The 24,789-nt window shown below is 38.5% G+C and overlaps 1 protein-coding gene across 1 annotated transcript in view; it reads left to right on the top strand.

Annotated features, from left to right (window-relative positions):
• Window positions 1-1,357: 1,357 nt before the first annotated feature.
• The window catches only part of Sh3bgrl (SH3 domain binding glutamate rich protein like), a 74,281-nt gene continuing 50,849 nt past the window's right edge, over window positions 1,358-24,789 (top strand). Inside the window, exon 1 of the mRNA XM_036175469.1 lies at window positions 1,358-1,633. Coding sequence (XP_036031362.1) covers window positions 1,589-1,633 — 45 coding nt within the window. The 5' untranslated portion in view covers window positions 1,358-1,588. The remainder of the gene's footprint in view (window positions 1,634-24,789) is intronic.

Raw genomic sequence — 24,789 nt, forward strand, 5'->3', positions numbered from 1 at the left:
TGTTTCTCTGTGTGTGTGTCTGTGTGTCTAGGGTCCTTGTGTGATTTATAAGGAAGCTACATGTCCAGCCACATTTCTCTAAGGTATAGGTAAGGCCTACCATATTCTCTGCTAATGCCACTACACACTTTTCTGGGAATAATTAATTGCATTCAATAGTTTATAGATTAAATAGAAATATTTTGTTCTTTCTGTTCCTTTTTTTCATTAGTTTAAGAGCCCAATGTAGAATTCCAAAAGGAGAGAAGTCTTATAGTGATAATGTAAAAGAAACTATATAGATTTTTCCATCATCATGATTATGACTTAGTTACAAAATTTTTCTTTGTCATGTGATCTGGGAAGTAAAAATAACAGCACCATGATGTTGATAATGAGGATGGTGGCTAGTTTACGCTAATTTACTGTACTTGGCTTTTTGTTTGTTTGTTTGTTTTTGTTTTTCAAGACAGGGTTTCTCTGTGTAGTTTTGGAGCCTGTCCTGGATCTCACTGTGTAGACCAGGCTGGCCTCGAACTCACAGACATCCGCCTGGCTCTGTCTCCTGAGCACTGGGATTAGAGGTGTGCGCCACCACCACCCAGCGGCAATTTGTACTAAGTCTTTTTTGTTTGTTTGGTTTTGGTTTCGAATAGTCTCACCCTGTAGCATAATTCTTGGCAGTCATGTGACACCCTTCCAAGTGTAGAGATTACAGGTACGAGACACCAAGGGCACAAAGTTCTTTCCAAGTATTTTCAGATGATTTTTTTCTCTGCAATTTTCTCCTTTCTTTTCTAGAGTTGTTGATTAAATTTTCTCTGCAATTTCCTTCTTCATTCTAGTGATGTCGGTTGTATCTCCTGCAAATTCCCACTAAAGGATTGTTCCCTATTTTAACAAAATCCCCAGACAAAAAGAAAACCTATTCTGCCCTTTTCCGGTTTAGGGAAACTTGAAACTTCTCTCCAGCCCTCCTTCACATCGCGCAGCATTTCAGAATACACTGAATTCCTGCAACCAACTAAGGTTAAAAAAAAATCACTCACTTCATTACAGATGTCCTAAAATACACAAGGCTTTGATAACTTGGGTTAAAAAAAATTTAAACCCGTGTCTGGATTCAACACAAAGCTGGCTTTCAGCTATGTTATTTGCATACATTTCTGAGCAGGAAGTAACACGCAAAACTTCTGGTGTCCATGGGAAAGCATGCTTTATTCTAAATGAGTGCAATTCAGGGATCCCTTCCTCCCCGCCCCTTATTTTATTTCTCTCTCGCCCCCGTCCAGGAGAGGGAATAGTCAAAAAGAATTGTTTCAACAGATCTCGCGGTGCTGTTCGAGATCCTGTGTTTTAAAAAAAACAATTTAGAAATGATGCAAATGAGCCTGAGCCTTCCGGGGTTTGGGGCCGGGACTGCAGTGCTGGAAGCTCATTGAAAGCAGCCACTGGTGGAGGCGGGGCTCCGGCCAGTTTCCCTTCCACCTTCCCCCACCCTCCTCTTCCAACCTCTGTTTGGCCCCTTGCTGTGTTCCAGTCGTCGCTGCAGCTGGTTCTCAGCCCTTTTCAAGACTCCAGCGACCGACCACAAGCTCTTGTTTCCAGGATGGTGATCCGTGTATACATTGCATCTTCTTCTGGCTCTACGGCGGTAAGGAGAGTGGGAGCCCACCTTTGTTGTTTTCCAACACACTAGTCCTCCTCTGTCCCAGAACCGTTAAATTGTACAAGTTACACTGGAAGCTTCTCCTTAGAAGACGCAAGCATCGCCCACTACACCCCCCTTCTTTCCTTTCTTCCTTTGTTGCGTCGATTTCATTTTTTTTTTCCCGTGGAGTTAGCTTTGTTTGCCTTGAGACATTAGTTCCATATTTCCTTTAGGTAGATGAGAGGAGAGAACTGGTTTATGGGTTTCAAGGTTAGGTGAAGTCAAGTAAAATTAAAAACAGTGGCTTTCAGGCTTCCAAGAGTGAGGCATTTAACAAATATGCTCTAAGTACCGAGTGCAGGGAAGTACTGCATTTCTGTGAAGGATGAGGGTACTGATGGGAAGCGAGTGGAAGACTCCTGAGGTACTGAGATTATTGTGAAACCACTGTAATGGAGTTATTTTGAGAGCGTGTAGGCAGGGCATAGAACATTAAAAAGAAAATAGGAGAAAGTCAGGAACAATGACACAAATGGTTTTTGTTTCTTCTTCTCCTTCTTCTTCTTCTTCTTCTTCTTCTTCTTCTTCTTCTTCTTCTTCTTCTCTTTTGTCTCTTCTCTCTTCTTTCTTGTTCTCCTTCTTCCTTCTTTTGGTGTATGTGTGTGTATGTTTTTATGTAATGTAGTATGAGACATGTTCCCACTCCCCATATTGGCTCTTATTTTGACTTTTTCTTTTCCTTCAAAAGATTTTCCTTCTAGAATCTACTACTTTAAGACTGGGGAAAGAACATCTGGCAGCTGAGTTGCGGCCTCTTCATAGGACAGGATTTTCTTCCTTGACTCATTTGCCAGTTGTTCTTAGAATAACAGTTTTTAGCATATCTGAGGAGGACTGGGTAAACTGAGGTGAAAGCTGAATGCATACTCATGCTAAATGAAAGAGCCTCTGTTCTTGCCACCCCAGGAGGTAAAAAAAAAGGGGGGGCAGCAGTGGCAAGAGTAGATGTGTGGGCTCAGGAATTGGAATGTAGAAACCTCCTTCTCTAGCTTGAGAGCGCTGGAGAGCCTGGATTGTTGGGTTGTTTATATTTACATGGAAGAGGATTTGGACCAGAACTGAGGGCTACATGAAATCACCAGAGCCTCGAACCTTGAACTTTGTCTCTTGCCAATGTGCGTGGGTGTGGATAGACTGTATTTTAAAATATAAGAAAACTTACTCTTAGAGTTATTGGACATTTTGTTTGAAAAAATAGAAATGTTTATTATTTCCTTGGGACCCAACTTTAGAAGCCTCTTGGCCTCCATATGTAACATTCTGATATTTCAAAGTAAAACATGGGTTACTGAATATTAATCTACTATAACTGCATTCTCAAAACCCAGACTAATGCCTTAATCCTTATTTTGAACCTCTCAAGCATGCAGGTTTTTTTTTCTTTTTTTAGTTTGATGGCATGCAGTTTCAACACTGCTATTTGTTGTTTGCTTTCTTTTTCTTTCAGAAGTAAACTCAAGGAGAAACTGCTTTAAGAATTTCATCACGTAATAGAGTTACACCCCCCTCTTTTTTGTTAAGACTTAAATTTCTAAGTGCCCTAGAAGGGATTAAGACTTTTATTAGATTATTTACATGACAGATATTTATGGTATTTGTGTTTAGTTTCTACTTTTTTGTGGATAAGGATAAGTAAGAATTTGTCTACTTTCACTAATTCCATTTTTATGAAAATGTCAAAATTTTCTATTTCATAGTGCCAAAATAAATGATTGCTCCATTATAATCTTGCAATTTTTAAAATAATTCTAAAATTGTACAAAGAGAGTATCTTTAAGGAGAACTGCTTTACACAAATGGGTGGTGGCTATTTGAGAAAGGAAATTTCAGGGTACCATACCAAAATTTTCCTTTAAGATAGCAAAATCATTGTCCTTTTAACAAATGATTGATAAATTTGGAGGCAAATGAGCTGATGGAGCCTAAAAAATGTGAAAAGATACATCTCTGTAAGTTATGTGTCTGATGAGTATTTAAGTTTTTTGGCTTTGGATTGACAACGTGTATTGAATGTTTTGCCTGCATATGTGTATACTGTGTCCATGCCTGTTACTCATGGAGACCAGAAGATGGTGTTGGATCCAATGGAATTGGAGTTTCAGATATTATTTTTTAGCCACCATGTGGGTGCTGGGAACTGAACCCAGGTCCTCTGCAAGAGCAACAAGTGCTTTTGGCCACTGAGCCATCTCTCCAGCCTTGAACCTGTTTTCATGTTTTTCCTGAATATTATAAAAATCAGTAATATTATGTGGTTAATTGTTCTTCTAGTGATCTAGAAAAACAATAATGAGCAATGTTATAGCCCAAGACTTCCTGTATTTCTCAGCTTTATTGAAAAAACAAATTGTAACAAATGTGTACTCATCTCTGCCCCAATACACAGGAGTAGCACTTGCCTCTCAAGTTTGGAAATAAAATCAAATGTGCTAGACTTTGCAGAGGATTCTTTTTTTGTTTCTTTGTTTTTTGGGACAGGGTTTCTCTGTTTACCTCTGGCCGTCCTAGAACTCACTCTGTAGATCAGGCTGGTCTTGAACTCAGAGCTTTGCCTTCCTCTGCCTCCCAAGTGCTGGGATTAAAGATTTATGCCGCTACCACCTGGTTGCAATGGATTCGTGATTGTAACTACAAAAAGGATAGCTAATAGGAATGCTTAAGTTGTCTTAGGCAATACCTTACATTTTCTTCATAATAATTTCATCATTATGTTTCTTTCAGAGATGGAAATGCAGATATGGATAGTTAAGCAACTTCTCCAGTGTCACAAAGCTCCTAAGCCACAGAGTTTTAATGCAGTGAAAGCTGCTTATATTTCAACTCGTGTGTAAAAAAATACATGCTGGCAATAATTCAAAGCAGTTAGTAGGCATGAAGACATAAATTTTAACATGACCTTAGATGTTAGGAGAATGAGTAAGTCCTACAGGTTGGAAGAACTCCCTGGGCATGCCCTATGTATGAATAGCAAAATGGGGAGCTAGACTAGAGGAGGGGTGCGTGTCTATAAGTGAATGTAAGTAAGTGGGGTATGGGGCTTATTTATTCAAGGCTAGGGAAGTACACAGGTACATTTGGGAAAGCCTAATCTGATTTTTTTTTTAGGTGAAGCTGTGACAATTCAGGCCTTAATTCTGTTTTTCTTGGTGGAACCATCTAGCAAGGTTGTAGTTGCCAGTTGTCAACAGAAAGGGAATTCTGCATGTTCATATTTTATTTCTTAACACTTCCTAATTGAGCTTAACATCTGTTCTTAATTTTTTTTTTTTGAGACAGGGACTCATCACATAGCCCAGGCAAGGCTCAAACTCATGATCCTTCTACTTCAGCTGCCAAATGCCGGGACTACTGTAGGTTTGTGCCACCACATCTGGCTTTGTACTCTGTGCCCATTATTGCTATGATGTCATATAGGAGAATTTTCCACTTAACCCTTTCTCCAACATCCTTACTTGGATTGCATTTTATGTCTTCTATGCATTCTGTGTGTGTTGGTGCAGACACTTTAAGGTTATGGTATATAGGTGGTTTCTGAGGATTTCATTAGGGGATGGCGTATGCAATGATTACTTTCTCTTTCTCTCTGTTCCTGGCATAGCTACTAAAATGAAGCTAGTTTTATGGTGGTACTTACAATTAATAAAAGCAAGTGAATAAACTGAATACTCCGATCACCAGATCACGACTCACTAGTCATTATTTCTTCATTTATAATAGGTATGTAGAGCAGCAAGCCACTGTTCTTTGTCATGTGGTTCTTAAGTAATTTTATCTTGCTGCTCCATCTTTGTATGTATAAATTGAACATTGACTTGAAATATGCTTTGGTGCTGTCAAGCTCTGTCGGAGTGGTATTTAATTAAAGTTATTCATAAACTAATTAGAAGGTCAAAATCAGAAACCATCAAATGAATAGGAGTACTTTTTGGAAACTTCAAGCAGTGAAGAATCAGGACTTTCAAGTGTTAAAGGCAAAGGCTGAGTGAAGATCAGTACCTTCAATCTGGTACCTAGTACTTGAAAGCTGATAGCCCTGTAACAGTAGTAAAGCTGTTGGAATAATTTGGCACAGCTTAAAATATAGCACAAATATTTTCTGTCCAAGTAGTAATCAGGTCCCATCCTACTTAGCTTCCGAGATCAGATGAGATTGGATGCGTTCAGGGTTGTATGGCCATAGACAGGAAACATAGCAATGGTGGTGGCCTTTGTGCATTTGAAAGTCTCACAGTTATTCTGTGGCAGAATGTGTTATGAAGGTTAAGAGTCACAACCTCATAGATGAAAAGGATAATGTGGATTTATCTTTAGCATAAAGACTTGTTATTCTGTTGAGGAAGAATAATAATCTTAAGGTCAATCCTCCTCTTAGCATGGCTTAAGTTAAAGTCTAGACACGGTCAGGCTGAGTGTTCTAATTCTTTGTGGTTGCTCTCAGGTATCTTTTTCTAAAATATGTATTGCACAATTAACTATATCTTTAGAATACGTATTTTTAAGAAGTTCATATATGCATGCAATGTATTTTGATCATATTAGTTTCCTTCTATTCCATCCCTTAGTTCCTTCTAGATCTCACTCCCAACCCCTCCCAACCTATCAAGTACAGTTTGCGTTGCTTTTATATGAATGGGTGTGGGCTATCCATTGCAACATGGTAAATTTACCTGCAACCACACCTTTAAAGGTAATTGACTCACCCTCTGCCGGCAACCACCAACCATCAGTAGCTCCTCTGCTAGGGGGAGGGGCCATATGAGCTCCTCTCATCCATGGGATAATGTTGTTTGGCTTGATCTTGTGCAGGCAACCACAGCTGCTGACGACTATGTGTCTTTACAGAATATGGTTTGCTTTAACGAAATTGTCAAGGGTTAATGTCGTATTGTGTTTTACTGGTAAAATTAAATAGCTTAGAGGGGATCTGTGAGTGACATTTGACAATCTTTTGGCCTTCAATTCTACCTTGCTACCTACCTAGAGACCTTTTAAAATTACAACTTAATTGCTTCCTCCAATCTAGACCAAGACAAAACAAGCATACTCTTAGACAAAAAAGTCAGCTCTTTTTTGATGACAGCTTTTGTTAGTATGGGAGACAAAGGTGACATTTAACACTTGGCCAGCCCAGAAGGGTTTTAAACAAAGGAATTATTTCCTAGCCCAATGCATGGATGGGTATTTAAAGGTACAGACTTGCAGAACATAATACAAATTCAAATAAACGTTTAAAAATACCACAGCAAATTCAAACTCTGTATATTTTAAGTGTTCAGCACTGTTGGATTTTTGTTGTCCTTGTACTACCTTTTTGTTAGCACGGCTGTTGACGATTTGGCTGCAGTAACAGTAAAAACTGGCATGTGTTCTTTATGCACATACCAGGCACTGTGCCTAGTGCTTTCCATACATTATCACATTTAATTTAACTCTTAAAGTAACTGTGGCGTGCTATAATTAGACCCATTTATGTATTTGAAAAGACTCTCGCTGAGATTCAAAAGAAATATTAGTTATATATTGATCAAGACCAAAAAGCTAGAGACGGCAGAGCTGGGACTAGAATGAATACAGGATGTTGCCTTCGGAGCTCTCAGCATTGTTATCTACATATCCTCCATGTGTACATATTGCATAGAAATTTTGATTTATGATTGGAAGTATGATTACCTTCGAGGTCAGCCTGGTGTACAGAGCGAGATCCAGGGCTACACAGGATAAATCGTGTCTCAAAAAACAAACCATTTAAGTAGGAAGTGTGGGTATCTCAGTGGGTAAAAGTGGTAATGCTGTCTATGCTGATAACCTGAGTTTCATTTGTAGAATTCTCACACAGGTGGAAGGAGAAAACCAACTCCTGATAGTTGTCCTCCAAACACTCACTGTAAGGTGCCTGCATTTATACACATCATATGGGCACATGGGCACATGCAATAAAAAATACTTAGAAGATCATCTTACTAGGTAAATGTGTTCATATCTATGACCTGTACTTGAGAATGAGATGGGAAGGAGACAGATGACTAAGAGGGAGGCCAGCCATTGCATTTTCTTTTACAACTTAGTATGCATGCATACACACATAGGCCTTACCAGAGTTTGACTTTAAGTAGTCTTTACCCCCCCCTTTTCTTCTCTTCTTTAACATTTATTTTTATTTTTTAAAAAGATTTATTTATTATGTATACAAAGAGGGCACCAGATCTCATTACAGATGGTTGTGAGCCACCATGTGGTTGCTGGGAATTGAACTCGGAACCTCTGGAAGAGCAGTCAGTGCTCTTAACCTCTGAGCCAACTCTCCAGCCCTAGCCCTTTTTGTAGGGGCTTGTGCTGCGTATTGAACTTCTATGACTTTCTCATTTTTAAAACTATCTTTTTTGCTTAGCATGGCTGTGCAAACTGATAATCATAGCACTCTGGAAGTTTGACATACAAGTATAGTAATTTTGAGGCCAGACTAGCCTCCTATCCTCCATGGTCAGACCCTGGGACAGAAAAGAATAAAAAGAAGGAAAAAGGATAAAAGAAAAAGAAAGAACATAAAACCGTACTCACCCAGCCCCCAAACACAGGAACCAGCACAAAAACATGTATTTTGTGGCTCTACACACTAGCATGGTAAAAAAAGAAAGGTAGGTTTTTATGGGTCTGTGACTAAATTGGAAAGCAGTACTGCTATGATTTATAAACTCTGGCTTTGGATTCTCGTCTTTGAATTATATTCTTTGGTTTAGCTTTTCTGGAAATAAGAACCTATCACACACTTGGGTTGGAGCCAAACATTTATGCTTGGGAGATTTCCAAGAGTGAGTCAAGACTAATTAAACGTCGCTTTTGAAGAGCCAGACAGTATTCACCTCAGGTAACCACTACTACTACATGAGACGAGTGGGCCTGTTCATTAAACCATCACTTCTCACACAATTGCTTCATCTCAAGTGTGACATATTTCTTATTGTTAAAATTGGAACAGTATCTATTTAATCGAGTTGTATGGTTTGAGAAGCCATTGTCTCCGGGATAACATTTGAAAGCTGATTTAGAAGGAAGACATGAGTAGATAGTTATTTATTGTTCAAAAGAATGATAAACTATCTTGCTTTAATTTCTAGTGCAATTAGTCAGCTTTAGTTGACAGTACTATGAAGAGTCATGGTCCAGCTCAGTGGTGGGATGCTGTCCTGTATGGGTGAAGTATTGGGTTCGATCCCTAGCACCGTATTTAAAAAAGTCTAGAACCTAATTTGAAGAGCTGTCTTGCTGTCTCTCATGGACTCCTTAAATATACCTGCGATAGCAGCAACAAGTTTACATGCAACTTGTCATTTAATTCTGTAACAACTAAGTGAAACCAGTATTAAAATCTCTTTTTCTTTTTTGAGATAAGGTTTCACAATGTGGCCTAGTATGGGCCTATGATTGGACATTTTCTATCTTTAGCCCCTTTATTGCAGAGATGACAGTCCTGTCCCACACAAGGGTCTAGTATCCACCTTTTTATTTGAGGTCACTGTCTATCTCTAATTGTCCTGGAATTCATTATAAAACAGAGCTGGCCTTGAACTCACAGAGATCCATCTGCCTTTGTCTTTCACATGCTAGAATTAAAGGCATGCACTATGATGCCTGGTCCCTGACCTTAAGAAGCAAAATCAGGCTAAAACAGTAAGCAAGGCCACAGAACTAGGAAACTACCTCCTAGATTTGTCTGATCTAAAGCCAGTGGCTTTAACCTATATGCTAATCTATCTACAGATTTGATATTTAATCTTACTCACTTTGTTTCTGAATTTATAAGTCACTACAATATTACCTTTCTGCTAACTGCTAATCTAGGAAGAATCATGAAAATATTTCATAACTAATTGGCTTACAGCAGTATCAGACAAATAATTCTATGGGTCTATTATGTCAGGTAGAGAACTTACAATTCTTTCTTTTTGTTTGTTTTTTGTTTTTGTTTTTCGAGACAGAGTTTCTCTGTGTAGCTTTGCCCCTTTCCTGGATCTCGCTCTGTAGACCAGTCTGGCCTCGAACTCACAAAGATCCTCCTGCCCCTGCCTCCCGAGTGCTGGGATTAAAAGCATGCGCCACTGCCCGGCGAGAACTTAGAATTCTTCAGAGCAGGAAAACAAAGTAATGATCTCTCAAGACTGATCTTCATTAGTTAGAATAAAAAATACATTTTTTAGGTCAACATAATAAAATCACCTTGTGTAAGCTATCCTAACAACAATAAGATAAAACAAATTTATTTTAGAATGGATTTTATATTCTTGTTTATTTGACATGAGTAGGCCACTACACCTTTCTTTGTTATCCTCACAGCCTGAATATGGGTAATGTAAAATGAAGGGTACCATGGAAGACAGGTTCTCTAAGTGTTATAAGGAATTCATTACTGAAAACTACTGAATCTGATCTCATTATTTCAGAAACTTATATATAACCTATTTGTGTTAACTAAACTTTTTGAACTTCCTAAAACAGGTAGTTGTCATGAAGCTTTCCTAGTGAGCATCTACTGAAAAATGAATAAGGAGGTTCAAATGAAAATTTCTAAGCAATTATGAGGGAACCGAGTTTCTGGTGGCTGGGGGAGGAGAGTTGCTGCTGGTGTGAGTTTACGAAATGATAAACACTTAGTAAGTTTTAAAGGGAGTAAGGAAACAGTGTGACAAGACCCAGAATAAGGCCAAACACTTGAATTTATGGGTCATTATTTTTAAAAGGCTGCTGAAAGACATGTATGAAAAGAATATGAAACAACTGATACAATATCTAGTTATTATCTAGACAAATAAGGAATTTGATCTAATTTTGAAGTTGAAATTGCCAAATGGACTATTTAGTATTTTTGTAAATACTGTTAATATTCATAATTTACTGTTTTATATTTTATTATACTGTTATATGATTATATTATATGGTGAGTTTTCATTTATTGTTATATATTACATTATACTGTTATATGTTTATATTATGTGGGGAGTGTAAGAGAAGATTGTGTATCACATTGAGAATTTAATGTGATGCTACCAAAAAAATGTGAACACCAAACTTGGTACGCCAAGGGATCCTGGCATTACCCCAATGCCGGAGACTCCAGGTGAAAGGCGCGCCCTGCCAGCCACATAGCATGCATCTACTTTAAAGTCAGTGTTCCTACATTTTGTAAAAAGCAAAAGTAACACAAGCTTGCCTAAATAATTTATGCCTAGATGTTCAAGTAGATTTACTACAAATCTATATATAATACATTTTGAAAGTCATTCATTTACAGAGGTAGATGTTTCCCATGGTTGGGCATGAAGTTTTAAGAGTTTCACTTTAAGATTAATTAAAGCAAAGTCATTCATAACCACACTACGTACAGTATAGAGGAAACATCTAAAGAGCAACTATTGGCAAAAATGAGATACTATATCATGTAAAAGCACAACCTAAGAGATTCAGAAGAAATAAACAAAATTGGCCTCCTTGGATTCTTCAAACGTGGATTGGTCTGAAACCAATTAGAAGTAAAAGTTCTTAGATGATTTCTTAATATGTGAAGTAACTGGAACTGACACTCACTTGAGGAAAGGATCACCATTTTCTTTCTTCCTTCCTTCCTTCCTTCCTTCCTTCCTTCCTTCCTTCCTTCCTTCATTTCTTTCTTTCTATTTTATGTGTATGTGTGTGTTTTGCCTGCATGTATGTCTGTGTAGCACATGCATGCAGGGTCCACAGAGACCAGAAGAGGACATCGGATCCTCTGGAACTGGGGTTACACAAGGTTGTGAGTTGCTGGGTGCTGGAAACCAAAATGGATCCTCTGTAAGAGCAAAAAGCACTCATGTTTGTTTGTGTGTTTGTTTTTCGAGACAGAGTTTCTCTGTGTGGCTTTGGAGCTTGTCCTGGAACTCACTCTGTAGACCAGGCTGGCTTCGAACTTACAGAGATCTGCCTGCCTCTGCCTCAGGAGTGCTAGGACTAAAGGCATGCACTGCTGCCACCACCACCAGGTTGCAAAAAGCACTCTTAACCACTGAGCCATCTCTCCATCAACAGGGACTACCATTTGATGTCATATGATTTCTTAGAAATATTTGAAACTGGAATGCTAGGTTTTTTTTGTTGTTTTTGTTTTTGTTCTATGACAGAGTCAGCTGAAGTTCCCCCCGCTGCCCCCTCCATCTACCTACGTAACTGAAACTGATGGTGACCTTGAGCCAATGATAATTGAAAGTGCTCAGATTACAATATATGCACCACTGTGAATGGCTTGTATGTGTGAGTCATTTTATGTGAAAGCATATGATAGAAAAGACAAGTGGCATATTATATATGATAACTTTAAATGTGTTTTTCTAAAAATTTCCTCAAGCTGTAGAAATTCCTTCTGTCATAATAACTGTTTCAAACCATAGAAGGAAGATTCCTGTATCTAAGAGAACAGATTTTGAGACTAGGTCAGTGTTTTTATTTCTTAGCTTTTTTTCTATTGATGTCCTGTTGAGTGTTAGTAGTAGTTTGTTGGGTCCTAATTTAGAACTATTATAAAATGAAGCAGAGGCATGAATAATAATTTTTTCACTTTCTCTACTTCTTACTACCCAGAATATAATTATAATGGAGTAGGATTCTAAATATTTGCTGATGCATCAGTAGATGGCATGTTGCAGTTCAAATGCCATAGGCTACCAATTGGAAATTTGTGGTCAGTATTCAGAAGTGCATGGTTAGAGTTGGTCAAAGATGGTGGCTAGAAAGTTAAAAGCGTTGGAGTCATTCACATGGTGTAAGAGGAAGGAATTACAAAATGAGGTGAGGCTAGAAACTTGCTGAAAATTTACACATAGGAGGCGGTGAAGGGAACAGAAAAAAGAGGGATATTCATTAGGGAAGATGAGAGAGGTCTAGAATGGAAGCTAGAATAGAGGCAAGTGTTCAGGGAGCTTAAGCATTGTTTGGTAGTGCCATACAAGAATTGTGAAAATTTATAAAATGCCATTGAATTTAAATTATTAGTGATCTTGGACATTGTAGTTTCAGTGCTATGCTGAAAGCAATAACCTGCTTGGAAGGAATAAGGAATAGAGTACATAAAGAAGAAGAGATACATGTTGTCTAGTTTTTCTCTAGTGTGGTAAAAGGAAAGGCTAGCCTAGGCTAGATATCGAGTAACATATCAGCTAGGGCTGTACAATGGGACCCTTTCTCAAGTAATAACAATAATAATAAATAATTATCCTTACTGATGTAAGTTTCCTATGAAGTATGTATTGACCATGAAGAGAGTTCTTTTATTTTTACTGGCCAGATTTAAATTGCTTTGGTAAGAGCATAAACAGGAAAGTCACAGCTCTTACATAAAGCATGAATGGCTGGACAATTGCCACCACCCTCACTTGCCAAACCAATTTAAAAAATTGGCTCTTTAGAAAATAATAGGTTGCTGGCACTGCTTCCCTAGTATGTGTAAGGGCCTGGACTTGATCCCAAGCCCTGGAAATCAAAATAAATACATAAATACTTGTGTATGCATGTGTTTTACACTTTAAATTATTTTGGGGAGATGGATTATTTTAGTCTTAATAAAGTGCAACTAATGTAATGTTTCTTTCAGTTGAATTGTTTATACTTGGCCAGTTTCAGTCCTAATGTTACTGAGTCCACTGAAGGCTGCAGGTTGGGAGATCAGTAAACAGATGTTTCTGTAACCTTAAGATCTGTAGGCTGACTTGGACTCTTGTGAACTAAATTCAAAGAAGATAAAGAGATTAATGCCATTCTTTGGGAATCCATATAAACAAAATTGTTGCAATCTAGATGTGAGCATTTATAGAGCCTTGGCTCTCTATTTGTACATGGAACTAACTTGATAGCATGTGGATATCTGTGAAATCATATAAAAACTGAAAGACTTGAATATAGAACCTTCTTAAAGAGTGGACATTTTGAATAGATTTAGCTAGGTCAGGTTTTCCCTATTCTTGGTCTATGATTTGTGCTGTGGACTTTTTTCCTTTCATGCTCTAATTCACACGTTCACTAAGAAAGCATTTATGCCAGTCACTGGAGTAGATTATGTACCTTAGTTCTCAAGGACAAGAAAGAACCTGGAACAAATGTCTCTCACACCTTTATGTGACTCAGAAGGAGAAACTATGAGGATGTCCTTTTAGAGGACTAAGTTATGTGGACTGTAAATAAGGAGAATGCATGAGATTGTCATAGGCTGACATACTTTTGGGCCGTCTCTGCTGATATAAACTCCCACAGGACTCAGTGTCTTCAACAGATGTTCAGATACATTTTTGGTCTACTCTCCAGTCATATCTTCTTGAATAGTTATTCTAAAAATGGTAATAATTTAGTATTTCAGTTGAACTTTTCCCCTGTTTTCTTGCCATTTCCTTAGAAGGGTGTGGGAATCAGACCCCAAGTACAATACACTATTTCAGTTTTTTTCTGGAGTTGAACATGCAGCAGAGGTGTGGTTAAGGGCAGTTCTGATTAAGGTCAAATGCAGCTGTGATGATAAGCTGAAAGATTTGCAGGTTTTCTGCCCCAACTATTTCTATCAGTTGTTTTGGAATTTCAGGGGAAATACTAAAGCATTCTTATATTATATGACAAATCCTATCCAGGCTTACCTAGATTCCCTTCACCTCAGGATCAACCTGGCTGGGACATTTTGTATACATAATTATGCCTTAGAAAAACTTGAGCTGCATCCATTAAGTACTTAAAAAAGCCTAGCTACCCTAGCTTAGTCTCATCCTGCCCACTCTCCCTGGCTCTTTCCTTTTCTTTTCTAAAGCTTGTAGGATTCCCAAGTATTTGGCTGAGGTTTGGTTTAGGTTTTGCACACAGTTTGCTTTTGCTTCATTATTTATATCACTGCTAAACTGGATAAGGGTTGTATACCCTGTGCCAGAATTTCCAATGTAGGGGCTATTCAGTATGTTGGCCTTTGGCCAACTATGTGACAAAACATGCTAAATGCTGAAACAGTTAGTACTTTTCTTAAGTTTCCACCAAATAATTGCATAAGTAGATAATTTCCCCTGTCCTCAACATACTTCTAGCTCAGCTCAATACAGTGATTCCACTCAGAAAAAAATTAATGTATTCTCCCTGGGAGCTAATAAGCATCTGAATCCATTAATTCTGGTGGATAGGTTTTTCTCTTTGAACCATGGTTGCTCCTTTTCACATAGTATTTTTGATATACTTTTTTTTGGTAATTGTACTGGTCTTGGTGGACTAAAGCAGTGTTATGGAGGTAAAAGCATCACCAATTGAAAGCAATTTGCCTTTTGTACTCACTCATTTGTTATTAAGACTCCTTGACCATATCACAGAATGTTTTGTGTCTACTGGATAAAAATCAGCTTTTATTTGCTTCTATTTTTATGACCATCGAATTGAAAGCAAAATATTAGAATAATCTCTCTAGGTGAGGTCATAGAAGGTCATCCAACCCATCCACATACGGACTGCTTGGGAGCTGGCCCAGAAAGAATATAATCAATTTTCTCTTAGTTAACATCCACTCTCCTGTGGTAGTACACTGGGGTACTTACTATTCTGTGTTGCTTCTTTCTTTAGACTCTAGGGGTATGATATGGAAATCTGGGTGACCACTCAACGATAGTATACACTTTCTTTTGCAGGAGAGAGAGAGATCAGATTCTTGAAATCAAATACACAGGAAGTAAAGGACTGCACTATATACACATTCACCTGCTATCAGTTGAACATATATTTATTTCCCAAGTATCCACTAAACTAACACGCAAAGCATTTTAAAAAAGTTTTTGGAAAGAGCTTGTAACTTGTATTTTGAGAAGGTTAAAAATAAATCTCATGATTTTTTTGTTTCTTCATTCTTTTCTTCCTTTTCCAGGAAGCATTCTGTGTACTGCCCATGCTTATCAATTGGTACATTATAATATCATAGCATAAAATGATATTACCACTACCACATGATGCTTATTTTATGAGGCTTGCAACTTACTAGATTTAAATAAATTTCAAGATAGACATTTTAAATTTGTAGGTCCCTAAAGCTCAAGTATTGGACATAGCTGAATGGCATACTAATGAAGAAAATGACAGGGAAAGACTAATTTAAAACCTGGTGCAATGCCTTTAAAAGGTTCAATTGTTAGAAAAGGAACTGTCGCCAATTTTTGAACTCAACGGCGTCTGCTGTAGAGAAAAATACCTGCTTTAGGACTCTGAACTCCGGGTGCCAACGTTTTGGGTAGTTAAATGAAAATTCCTTAGCAGTCTTTCCTGCCGTTGGTTCCTACTCAATTAGGGAGCCCTCAGCTGACCCTGGGAAAGAAAGAAGAGAGAAGTGCTTTAGCCCCTGTAATGCCCATTCCTTGTGGAAATCAGAGACCTGAAACTTGCATCCTGGGGAGTGCTAGAATTTTTTTAAACATGAATAATAGTAACTACTTTGAATTTTGTTGAAAGAAGGAAACTTTTCACCAGCACCTCCAATAATTTGGTTAAAATTGTTAGCTGAAGAAAATGTCTTTCCTCTTTCTATATATAAATTATAATTTCGTCTGTGTTGTTAGACTTTCTAGATATGGTTCACAATAATTTCAGTTGTTTTGTTTGGAAATACTAAATATTAGCATAGAAGAGAGGCCTGCTATTCATTTTCCATTGTAAATGAGTTAGTCTCTTGAGGGAAGAAATAGTCTCAACCAACCTCCTTTCTCCCTCCCTCTCTTCCCTCCCTCCCTCCCTCCCTCCCTCCCTCCCTCCCTCCTTCTTCCTTCTTCCCTCATCTTCTGCCCTCTTCACTTTTCTGACTCTTGCTCTGTTTTTGCCCAGTGTAAGTGGCCCCAGTGGCAATCCTAGGGACAGGGACAGGGGAGGACGTTTGAAGCCAGCCTAGTTTACATAGAGCTGAGGACTCCACAGTCTCTTCTTCTCTGCACATTGATTTGGTGTGGGTCTCTCTGTTAATTGCCATGTACTGTAAGAAGTTTCTCTGATGAGGGTAGAAGGATAAGAATTAGGCAGCAGTATGCGGCGGCTCCAGACATTATCAGAATACTGGTGTTACAGACCATGGCTTTTTAAACTTTTCTAGATACTATCCTTTCTTTCCTGAGGAATTTGAATGTGACCCCAGGTATAGAAATCAAGCATTGAGGCTAAGGGCAGTACTCATTACACCTCAGTCCACTGGACTTAGTAGAATTGTTTTCTGTCTTTAAAAGTCAAATATTTCCTGATAACAAATCATAAATTTGTCATAGAACAATTTTTGGTATATATGTATAATGTTACCATTCATTAAAGTTGAAAACAAATTTGCATAGAAGCAAAGAAGATGTGCTTGTTCAGTTTGACATAAGGAATTAAATAGTGGTTAAATATTTGATGCTGCAGAATGCAGAGCATCTCCCATGTTCTCAGATCAGCTTGGTTTTATTAATTAATTCTGAATATGCAACTTCACCCAAATGTGTTATACACAAAGGCAGAAATATGTTCAAGGGCATTTCAGAAATGGTTTGAAATTCTGGCTTAATCCAAAGCCAAAATTTATTTAACAGTTTGTTCTTGAAAAAGCTTTCTTAAAAATCAAATATTCTAATATAATCCAATCCACTGCCACACTAATTTGATACTTATGCTGTAGAATGACAGTATGAAAATATTATCTTTCTTTTCCATGACTAAACCATTACGTTTCTGTAAGTTTTGTACCCTAAAACACTGAAATTTGTAATGTGCAGTAGTCTCAAATCTGGGCCAAGGTATTTTGTGTGAGGACATGAGTACAAAGTACATGTATGTGCTCAGAACCAAAGCTACAGCTAAGTTGTACGTTGCAGCATAGATGAATGCTGACAGGAAATCAATCCTTCCATTCATTTGGCATTGGATTTTATGCTAAATTTTGATTCTTGTGTATTTAGAAGCCACTTACTGTTGATAAACTTTTCATATCCAGTACATTCAGTCCAACATGGGGTCATTACTCCCAGTTTAAGAAGCTGGGTGCTAGAGAAATACTCCACCATTGAACTATGTTCCCACCCCATGGCCTCTTCAACAGTTAGTCAAGAAGACAAGTTGAGGCATAGATTATGTACTTATCCCTAAACCGCATAGTTGGAGACAAGGCTGAGGATTACTCATGAATAGATATTAATTAAACAGCATTATTTCTAGTCGCAGTTAAATTGAGAATAAGAAAATTGGTATTTGCTAATTTCATTTTATATTAAAAGTTTACTTTGAGTCTAATTTATGATTCCATTTTTTTCCAAATGGCATTTTTAACATAGTATAATAAATGAATCATGAATCATCCTTTGTTCAGACGTTTTAGTCAACACTCGATTTCCTTCCTTGTCCTCAACTCTGGAATTGGGAACACTTAACATTTAAGAGAAATCGTGAAGGGGTATTACAGTCTCTTCCGGGTTATTCCTGATTTAAACATGGCTCAAGTGCCAGGCACGACAGTCCCTGTCTGTGATCCCAAAGTTTGGGGTAACGAATCAGGAAGTTTGCTGCCAAGTGTAAGGCCTGTTTGAACTACAAATTGAAAAAAAAAAACAATCCCCAAAGGAGACAAAAACTGACTCAGCTTCATCTTTTCTAAAGGAAATGGATCAAGTAACGGCCAGATGGATTATATAGTAAGTTTAGTAGATCTAGCTCCCCTCCCAACCGTGTGTGTGTGTGTGTGTGTGTGTGTGTGTGTGTGTGTGTGTGTGTGTGCGCGCGCGCACGCCCATTATATTTCACTCAGTATCTTGTCATTCAGGCCATCTTCATTACCAATTCTAGTAATTTTATATAATTAAGATTAAGTGCGTCATAATAATTATAGTTGAAGTTTTAACCAAAATTTTAAGCTATTTTATTTTATGTTATTTGGTTTAAATCAGGTGAAGTCCTTAGAAAGAAGAATGCCAGACCTAGACCTCAGCATGAGAAGTAAATTAATTTTCATTTGCCAAGAGAGTTTCATTTAAAAAAATTGTAACATTTTTGTTTATGTGCTCTGTCTCTCTCCCTCTGTGGTGTGTGTGTGTGTGTGTGTGTGTGTGTGTGTTTTATACACTGAGCCATTTTCCTGGCCCTGGAGTGTTTTTTTTATTACTAAACCTTAATCAGAGGTTTAGACATCGACATTCAGCCCAAGTTTCCTTTGGATATTCTTTGGGGAAACGAGTAAATTTGTAAAAATGAGCATGACTTTTGCCCCTATAATAGTTGATATTTAAAACGATGTGTGGGATTATATTGATAATGCAAAAGGAAAGAAGGACAAGGCTCATGGATGTTAGCCTCCATTTGATAATACTTACATCGCTGAGAACCACAGACTGAATTGCCGCTGAGTTGATACTCTAGTGGAGTATTTTCTCACTTGTTTCCCTATGCAATCCATTCTACCATGAATTCATTTACTAACTAAAAGTACTTTAACAATCTCCAGAGAACTCCAGAGATTAAGTATATTTTACACTCCAGTTGCATCTTGTCCATTCTTTTCTATGTTACTCAGCTTTTCTGTTAGGGCTCTTCCTCATGAATTTATATAGTTTCTGATGTTAATCTCTGTTGTGTTTTCAGACCACCACACTGTGCTCAGTCATTGGCAAGTATATAATGAATATATGGTTTTGGAATTTGAATGCATGAATGAATGCATGCATGGACAAACTGATTTATTCTAAACAGTGATTATGGGTGAAATGCATTTGATGTGCTAATTTGCTCAGCTTTCTATTACCTAGTAACATAAATACGTTCAATTGAATCAATATGCTCATTCACATACTAAAAATCACCTTAGGTGCTGCCATTGGAAACACTGCACGAAAGACACTGTTTGATCCAGACATCTGGGCATATTCCTTTTTGCATAACCAAGTTTTGTTCTTGCCTCTGTGTTTGCAAATGGATTTTCCTCCTCTTACTCCCCGATTCTTGTTCTTATCCATTGTTATCCCCTCTTCACTCATAAAGTCTTTCTTAGTACAATTCTATGTACCACTTTTTGTCTATATCCTTTTCCCTTTATTAATTAGATTAGCTGTTTTTCTTTTTCTCTAGCATACAGGATGTATGTATCAACTACTAAATGAATATTTATGCAGTAGACTCTGCAGTGGAGCACTATTCTAACCATTGGACAGATCAAGGTCAGGTGAACTTCAGGAGGGAGTTCTTTCCCGAGCTGGTACTAGGACTAATCAGGAGGTGAGTTTTGAGTGTGTTCTTGGCTGCCCTAGCTCATCTTCTTCATTGCTTGAGGACAACGCAGAGACAAAGAAGTCTTTCTCTAGGGTTTTGGTCATTACCCACTTCTGCTCCCACTTGTTACTCAGGTCAGAGCTGGTGGCACCTCCCACCTCAGCCTGCCTGTTGGCGCCCTCATTTCCTTCCCACAGCAAGGGCTGTACTTAAGCTGATTATGGACCAATGTGCCATGGAGGCTGACAGGGAGGTCAGGGTCTCCTTGTTGGTGTCGCGGAGGACCATCTGGCTGTGGATCTCACCATTGCCTGGTTGGCTATTTGAATCTTTGTAGCCTCCCCCAGACCTCATTTCCTGGCTGTAGATTCCATGGCTCAGGCTGGTGATAATTTGAGTGGTTTTTGTATAATGTTATCCAGGTGGTGGTGGCTTGCTTGCTCCCAAATGGTGATGTTACCCTTGTACACCACCATCAGTTTGCTTTGCCATGGTTTCCATAGAAACTGACCCACCTTGATGTGCCGCACCTCCATAGTGGCTGAGGGCATCTTCCATTTTCTGATGGCGATAATCTCTTCCAAGGCCATGGCTCAGACTTTTGGACTTGCCTACTAAGCACAACAGAAGGTTGTGAGCTGCCCTGTGGATGCTGCATATCAAACCCAGGTGCTCTGGAAGAGCAGCCAGTGCTCCGTACCAATAAGCCATCTCTCTAGCTCACTTGTTTTCTTGTTGATAATCATTCTTGCTTGAGTGAGATGAAGTCTTAAAGTAGTTTTAGTTTGCATTTTCCTGACTGCTGATGATATTGAATACATTTTTTCTTTTTTCTTTTTGTTTTGTTTGAGACAGCGTTTCACTGCGTAACAGCCCCAGCTGTCCTGGAACTCGCTCTGTAGCCCAGGCTGGCCTCAAACTCACAGAGATCAGCCTGCCTCTGCCTCCCGAGTGCTGGGATTACCTCCTGGATGAGATTAAATATTTAAAAAAGCTTTTTATTGCCCATTCATATTTCTTCTTTTGAGAATTGTGTTCAGTTTCATAGCCTGTATTTATTTATTCATTTATTTATTTTTATTGATGTTTAGTTTCTTGAGTTCTTTTCACATTCTAGACACTGATCCTCTGTCCACTGTGTAGCTGACAGAGTAATTCTCCATTCTCTAGGCTGCCTCTTCAATCGATTGCCAATTCTTTTGTACTGTACAGAAACTTTTAATTTCATGAAATTCCGTTTGGTGACTCCCGGTTTTATTTCCTGAGCAATCAGAGTCCTACTCAGACTGTCCTAACTTCCGCCCAGGTATTGAAGTGTACTCCTCGTGTTGTCTTCTAGCCGTTTCACAGTTTGATCACTTCCCGTTCCTCCTTGTCCTCCAGGTTACTTTTTCTGTCCTCTCCTTGACCCATTCTGTTGCTGAGAGTTTCCAAGGGGTGCTTTATTTGACTCACTGTGTTTTTCATTTCCAGCATTTCAGACCATTTTTTTTTTTCTTCAGTGTTTTTAATCTCTTTTTTTTCCAGTTGATCTTTTATTTTGTTTTGGTGTTTATGTTTATTTCTTTGATCATACTTAATAATCACTGCTTTGAGTTCTCTGGAATTTCTTCTAATTCACTGTCAGTAGATGCCATTAAAGTGGGATTAGTAATTTTTGGAGGAGTTATGTTGGCTTTGTGTGTGCATTTCATATGTTACTGCACTTGCATTTGCACATCTGAGGTTATTTCAGTGTGTGTGTGTGTGTGTGTGTGTGTGTGTGTGTGTGTGTGTGTGTGGACTCTATTCTTTCAGTGGAAGTATTCTTGTTCTTCAAGTGGCAGTGCTGTAGAGTTCAGGGGAAGACTTCAGAAACAGTTCATCCGTGGAGGAGCTCAGGGGCTTGCCAGCTCTACATTATTCCTAGGGGAGTACAGACTGAAAAAACCCACAACTGCTCCATTTTAACAACATGCAAACCTGTGCTAGCCAGTTCACAACAGTGCCCCTCTTGTTTGCAGTAACTGTTGGAGGATAAGCCCAGGATAGTATGAAGTGCAGTGGAGTTTTAGTGAATAAGTTCAGGACTGGGAGATGAGTAAGGCAGTTGAGATAAGGCTAAGTAGTAGATCAAGTTTGAAAAGAAAAGAAATCAGAGTGGATGAAGTGCCTAGGAGGGTAAAGTTGTGATCCTGTTAGGGTCTGAAGATTTTAGTGATTGTTAAAATCCTTAAGACATAAAACTAGGACGTGATGAGGATGATGGAGAAGAGGACATATAAATAAGAGGAAAAGTATATGAGATTTGGATGAAAGATTGTTAAAAAAAATGCTTTGTTTAAGACTAGGTGAAGACACATACAGCAATAAAACCTGAATGAGCAATATGCAGACAAAGGTAAAATAATCAGGAGACACATATGCAGGAATGGAGATGAAGTAATAGAAGAAATAAAAGGCGTACTTCTGCGGTGAGTTGAAAGGTGATGTTCTCCAGTCCTTCCAGCTCTGACAGGCTCTACTTTGTGCCATTTTGAGGGAAAGGTAAATGGGAACTGTCCTCCTGTGCGGCCTCAGCGTTCTGTGTGGTTCTATCTTGGGAAGAACTGGAGTGTGGAGTCCTTTCCTGGTAGTTCCTTTGTACCGTGCACTCGACCCTCGTCCCCTTTGGTCCTGCCTGTGTGCCCTGTGTATGTAAAGAAGAGCGCCCCCTTTGTAGTTTCTGCTCTTGTCCTGAGGCACCTTCATTTAGCGCAGTGATGCCCGTGGAGAGGGCCTGTAGTTTGGCTCTCCTACTGCTTTCCTGCTTAGTTTCACCTAAACATTTTTTCTCTTGCAGTATAAAAGCTTGTTGTGTATTATCTTTTGACTGTTTTCTTACCCCAGATTGCAGTGGTGAGGCCTTTCATCTGCCAGCTTACTCCAGAGTACCTCTGTTCCACTTTCTATTATGACAAATTGTGAAATGTGTGTGTGTGTATGTGTGTGTGTGTGTGTGTGTGTGAGAGAGAGAGAGAGAGAGAGAGAGAGAGAGAGAGAGAGAGACAGAGAGCTGTTCACATGTATTCATGCACATTTGCATTTGTGTACAAATACACGGGGAAGCCAGGAATGCTTCACTGTTCACCATTTTTTTGGAGACAGGGTCTCCCACTAGACCTAGAGCTCAGCAGTGTGGTTGAATCAGCTGGTCAGCAAGCCCTTGGGGCCTTCTTTGTCTCTGTTTCCCTAGCAGTAAGATTACATGTTGCAGCACCAAGCTTTTCGTGCAGGTCCTGGAGATCCAAATTCAGATGCTTATACTCACACTACCAACACTTTACCAACTGAGCCCTTTCCCTACTTAGGGGAGGATTATTTTTATGACCAGTGCCCTACTCTGGTTAAGCCACTGGACGAATTTACATAACTGCATGTCTGTATACAGTTATAGTGGTTTAATTATTAGAATTAAGGCCAGTTGTAGTAGGTATAATAATAGCTTCCTAAAGATGTCTACATCTTAATCCCTGGACCCTGTGATATTATTATCTTCCATGGCAGAAGGGATTTTTACAGATATGATTAAATATTTTAGATTGCCCAAGAGGGCTCAGTATCATCACAAGTTCATTATAAGTGAAAGATGGAGACCAAACTGTCATTGTCAGTGTGATAATATATGAGAAAAAAATCTGTAAGTGTTTTGATTGCAGAATGAAGAAAGTGGCTGTGAGCAAAGGAATTCAAGCACCATGTGTTAGCTGGGAAAGAAAAAAGAAGGAAACTATTTTAACTAATGTCCCTAAAGAACCTGGCTCTGCTACTACCTAGATTTTAGGTACTAAAATCCCTTCTGCCAGTGAGACCCAAATTGGAAATTTGGCCTCCAGACCTTCAAGATAGGTTTATGTTGTTTGTATACTCTGTTACAGAAACAACAGAAAGCTAATATGCCAGTGTTCAGATTAGTATGTTTCCCCTGCCATACTTTTGGGAATTTAAAATTAAGAGGTTTTAGAATCATACCAGTAATGAAGAGGCATGATGGGATTCTTCTAGGAAACAGTTAAGCAGTTTTCCAAGCATTTGTTTGTTTTCTAGTTGTCTACACAGAACTATGAACAAAGCTCTGGAGTATCTAATCTGGCTTCACATTAACTGTGCCTCTTTTTAAAGCAGAAGACATATAACTTCAGGCACAGTCAATATTTTACTGATTGTCGATGCAACTTAATTTTCCTAATTTGATAGTACAGATAGTTATAGAGATAGTTTGGCAAAAGTAATAAAACATTGGCCTATGTTTTTAAAGTTTGAATTACTATTACTTTCTAATTTTTTATTTTTAGTTTTTGAGGTTTTGGTATACAAGTTTTATATTTTCATAATTTCCATAACCTCTTTTTTCTCCTCTTAAATTCATGACATCTTGTATAATTATTAGCACGCACACACACACACACACACACACAGAGAGAGAGAGAGAGAGAGAGAGAGAGAGAGAGAGAGAGAGAGAGAGAGAGAGAACACATACTGAGCCCATATAGTGTTGAACTGATGTATGGGCCCTAACACATGCTTATCTTAAAGCTTTATGAGAAAGATAAATACTGGGGAATTTAGTTATTATGAGGGGAGTTGATCAGTCACTAAATGGAAGGTATTAAATGACTAATCTTGGATGTTGTTTTGGAGACAGCTAGGTAGCCCAGGCTGGCCCCATACTCTGGACTTACTGCCTTCTCCTTCCACGTGCTGGATTGCATGCTTAGTCTCAGCCTGGTCATCCTTACAACTGCAGTAGTAGATCGAGGCTTAGAACTTGGGTGGGTAAAAGAATATTTTAATTTAATTTAATTGTATAGTATTTTGCTATAATAAAATTCTTGATGGTC

The sequence above is a fragment of the Onychomys torridus genome, chromosome X (assembly GCF_903995425.1).
Source record: "Onychomys torridus chromosome X, mOncTor1.1, whole genome shotgun sequence".
NCBI lineage: Eukaryota > Metazoa > Chordata > Mammalia > Rodentia > Cricetidae > Onychomys > Onychomys torridus.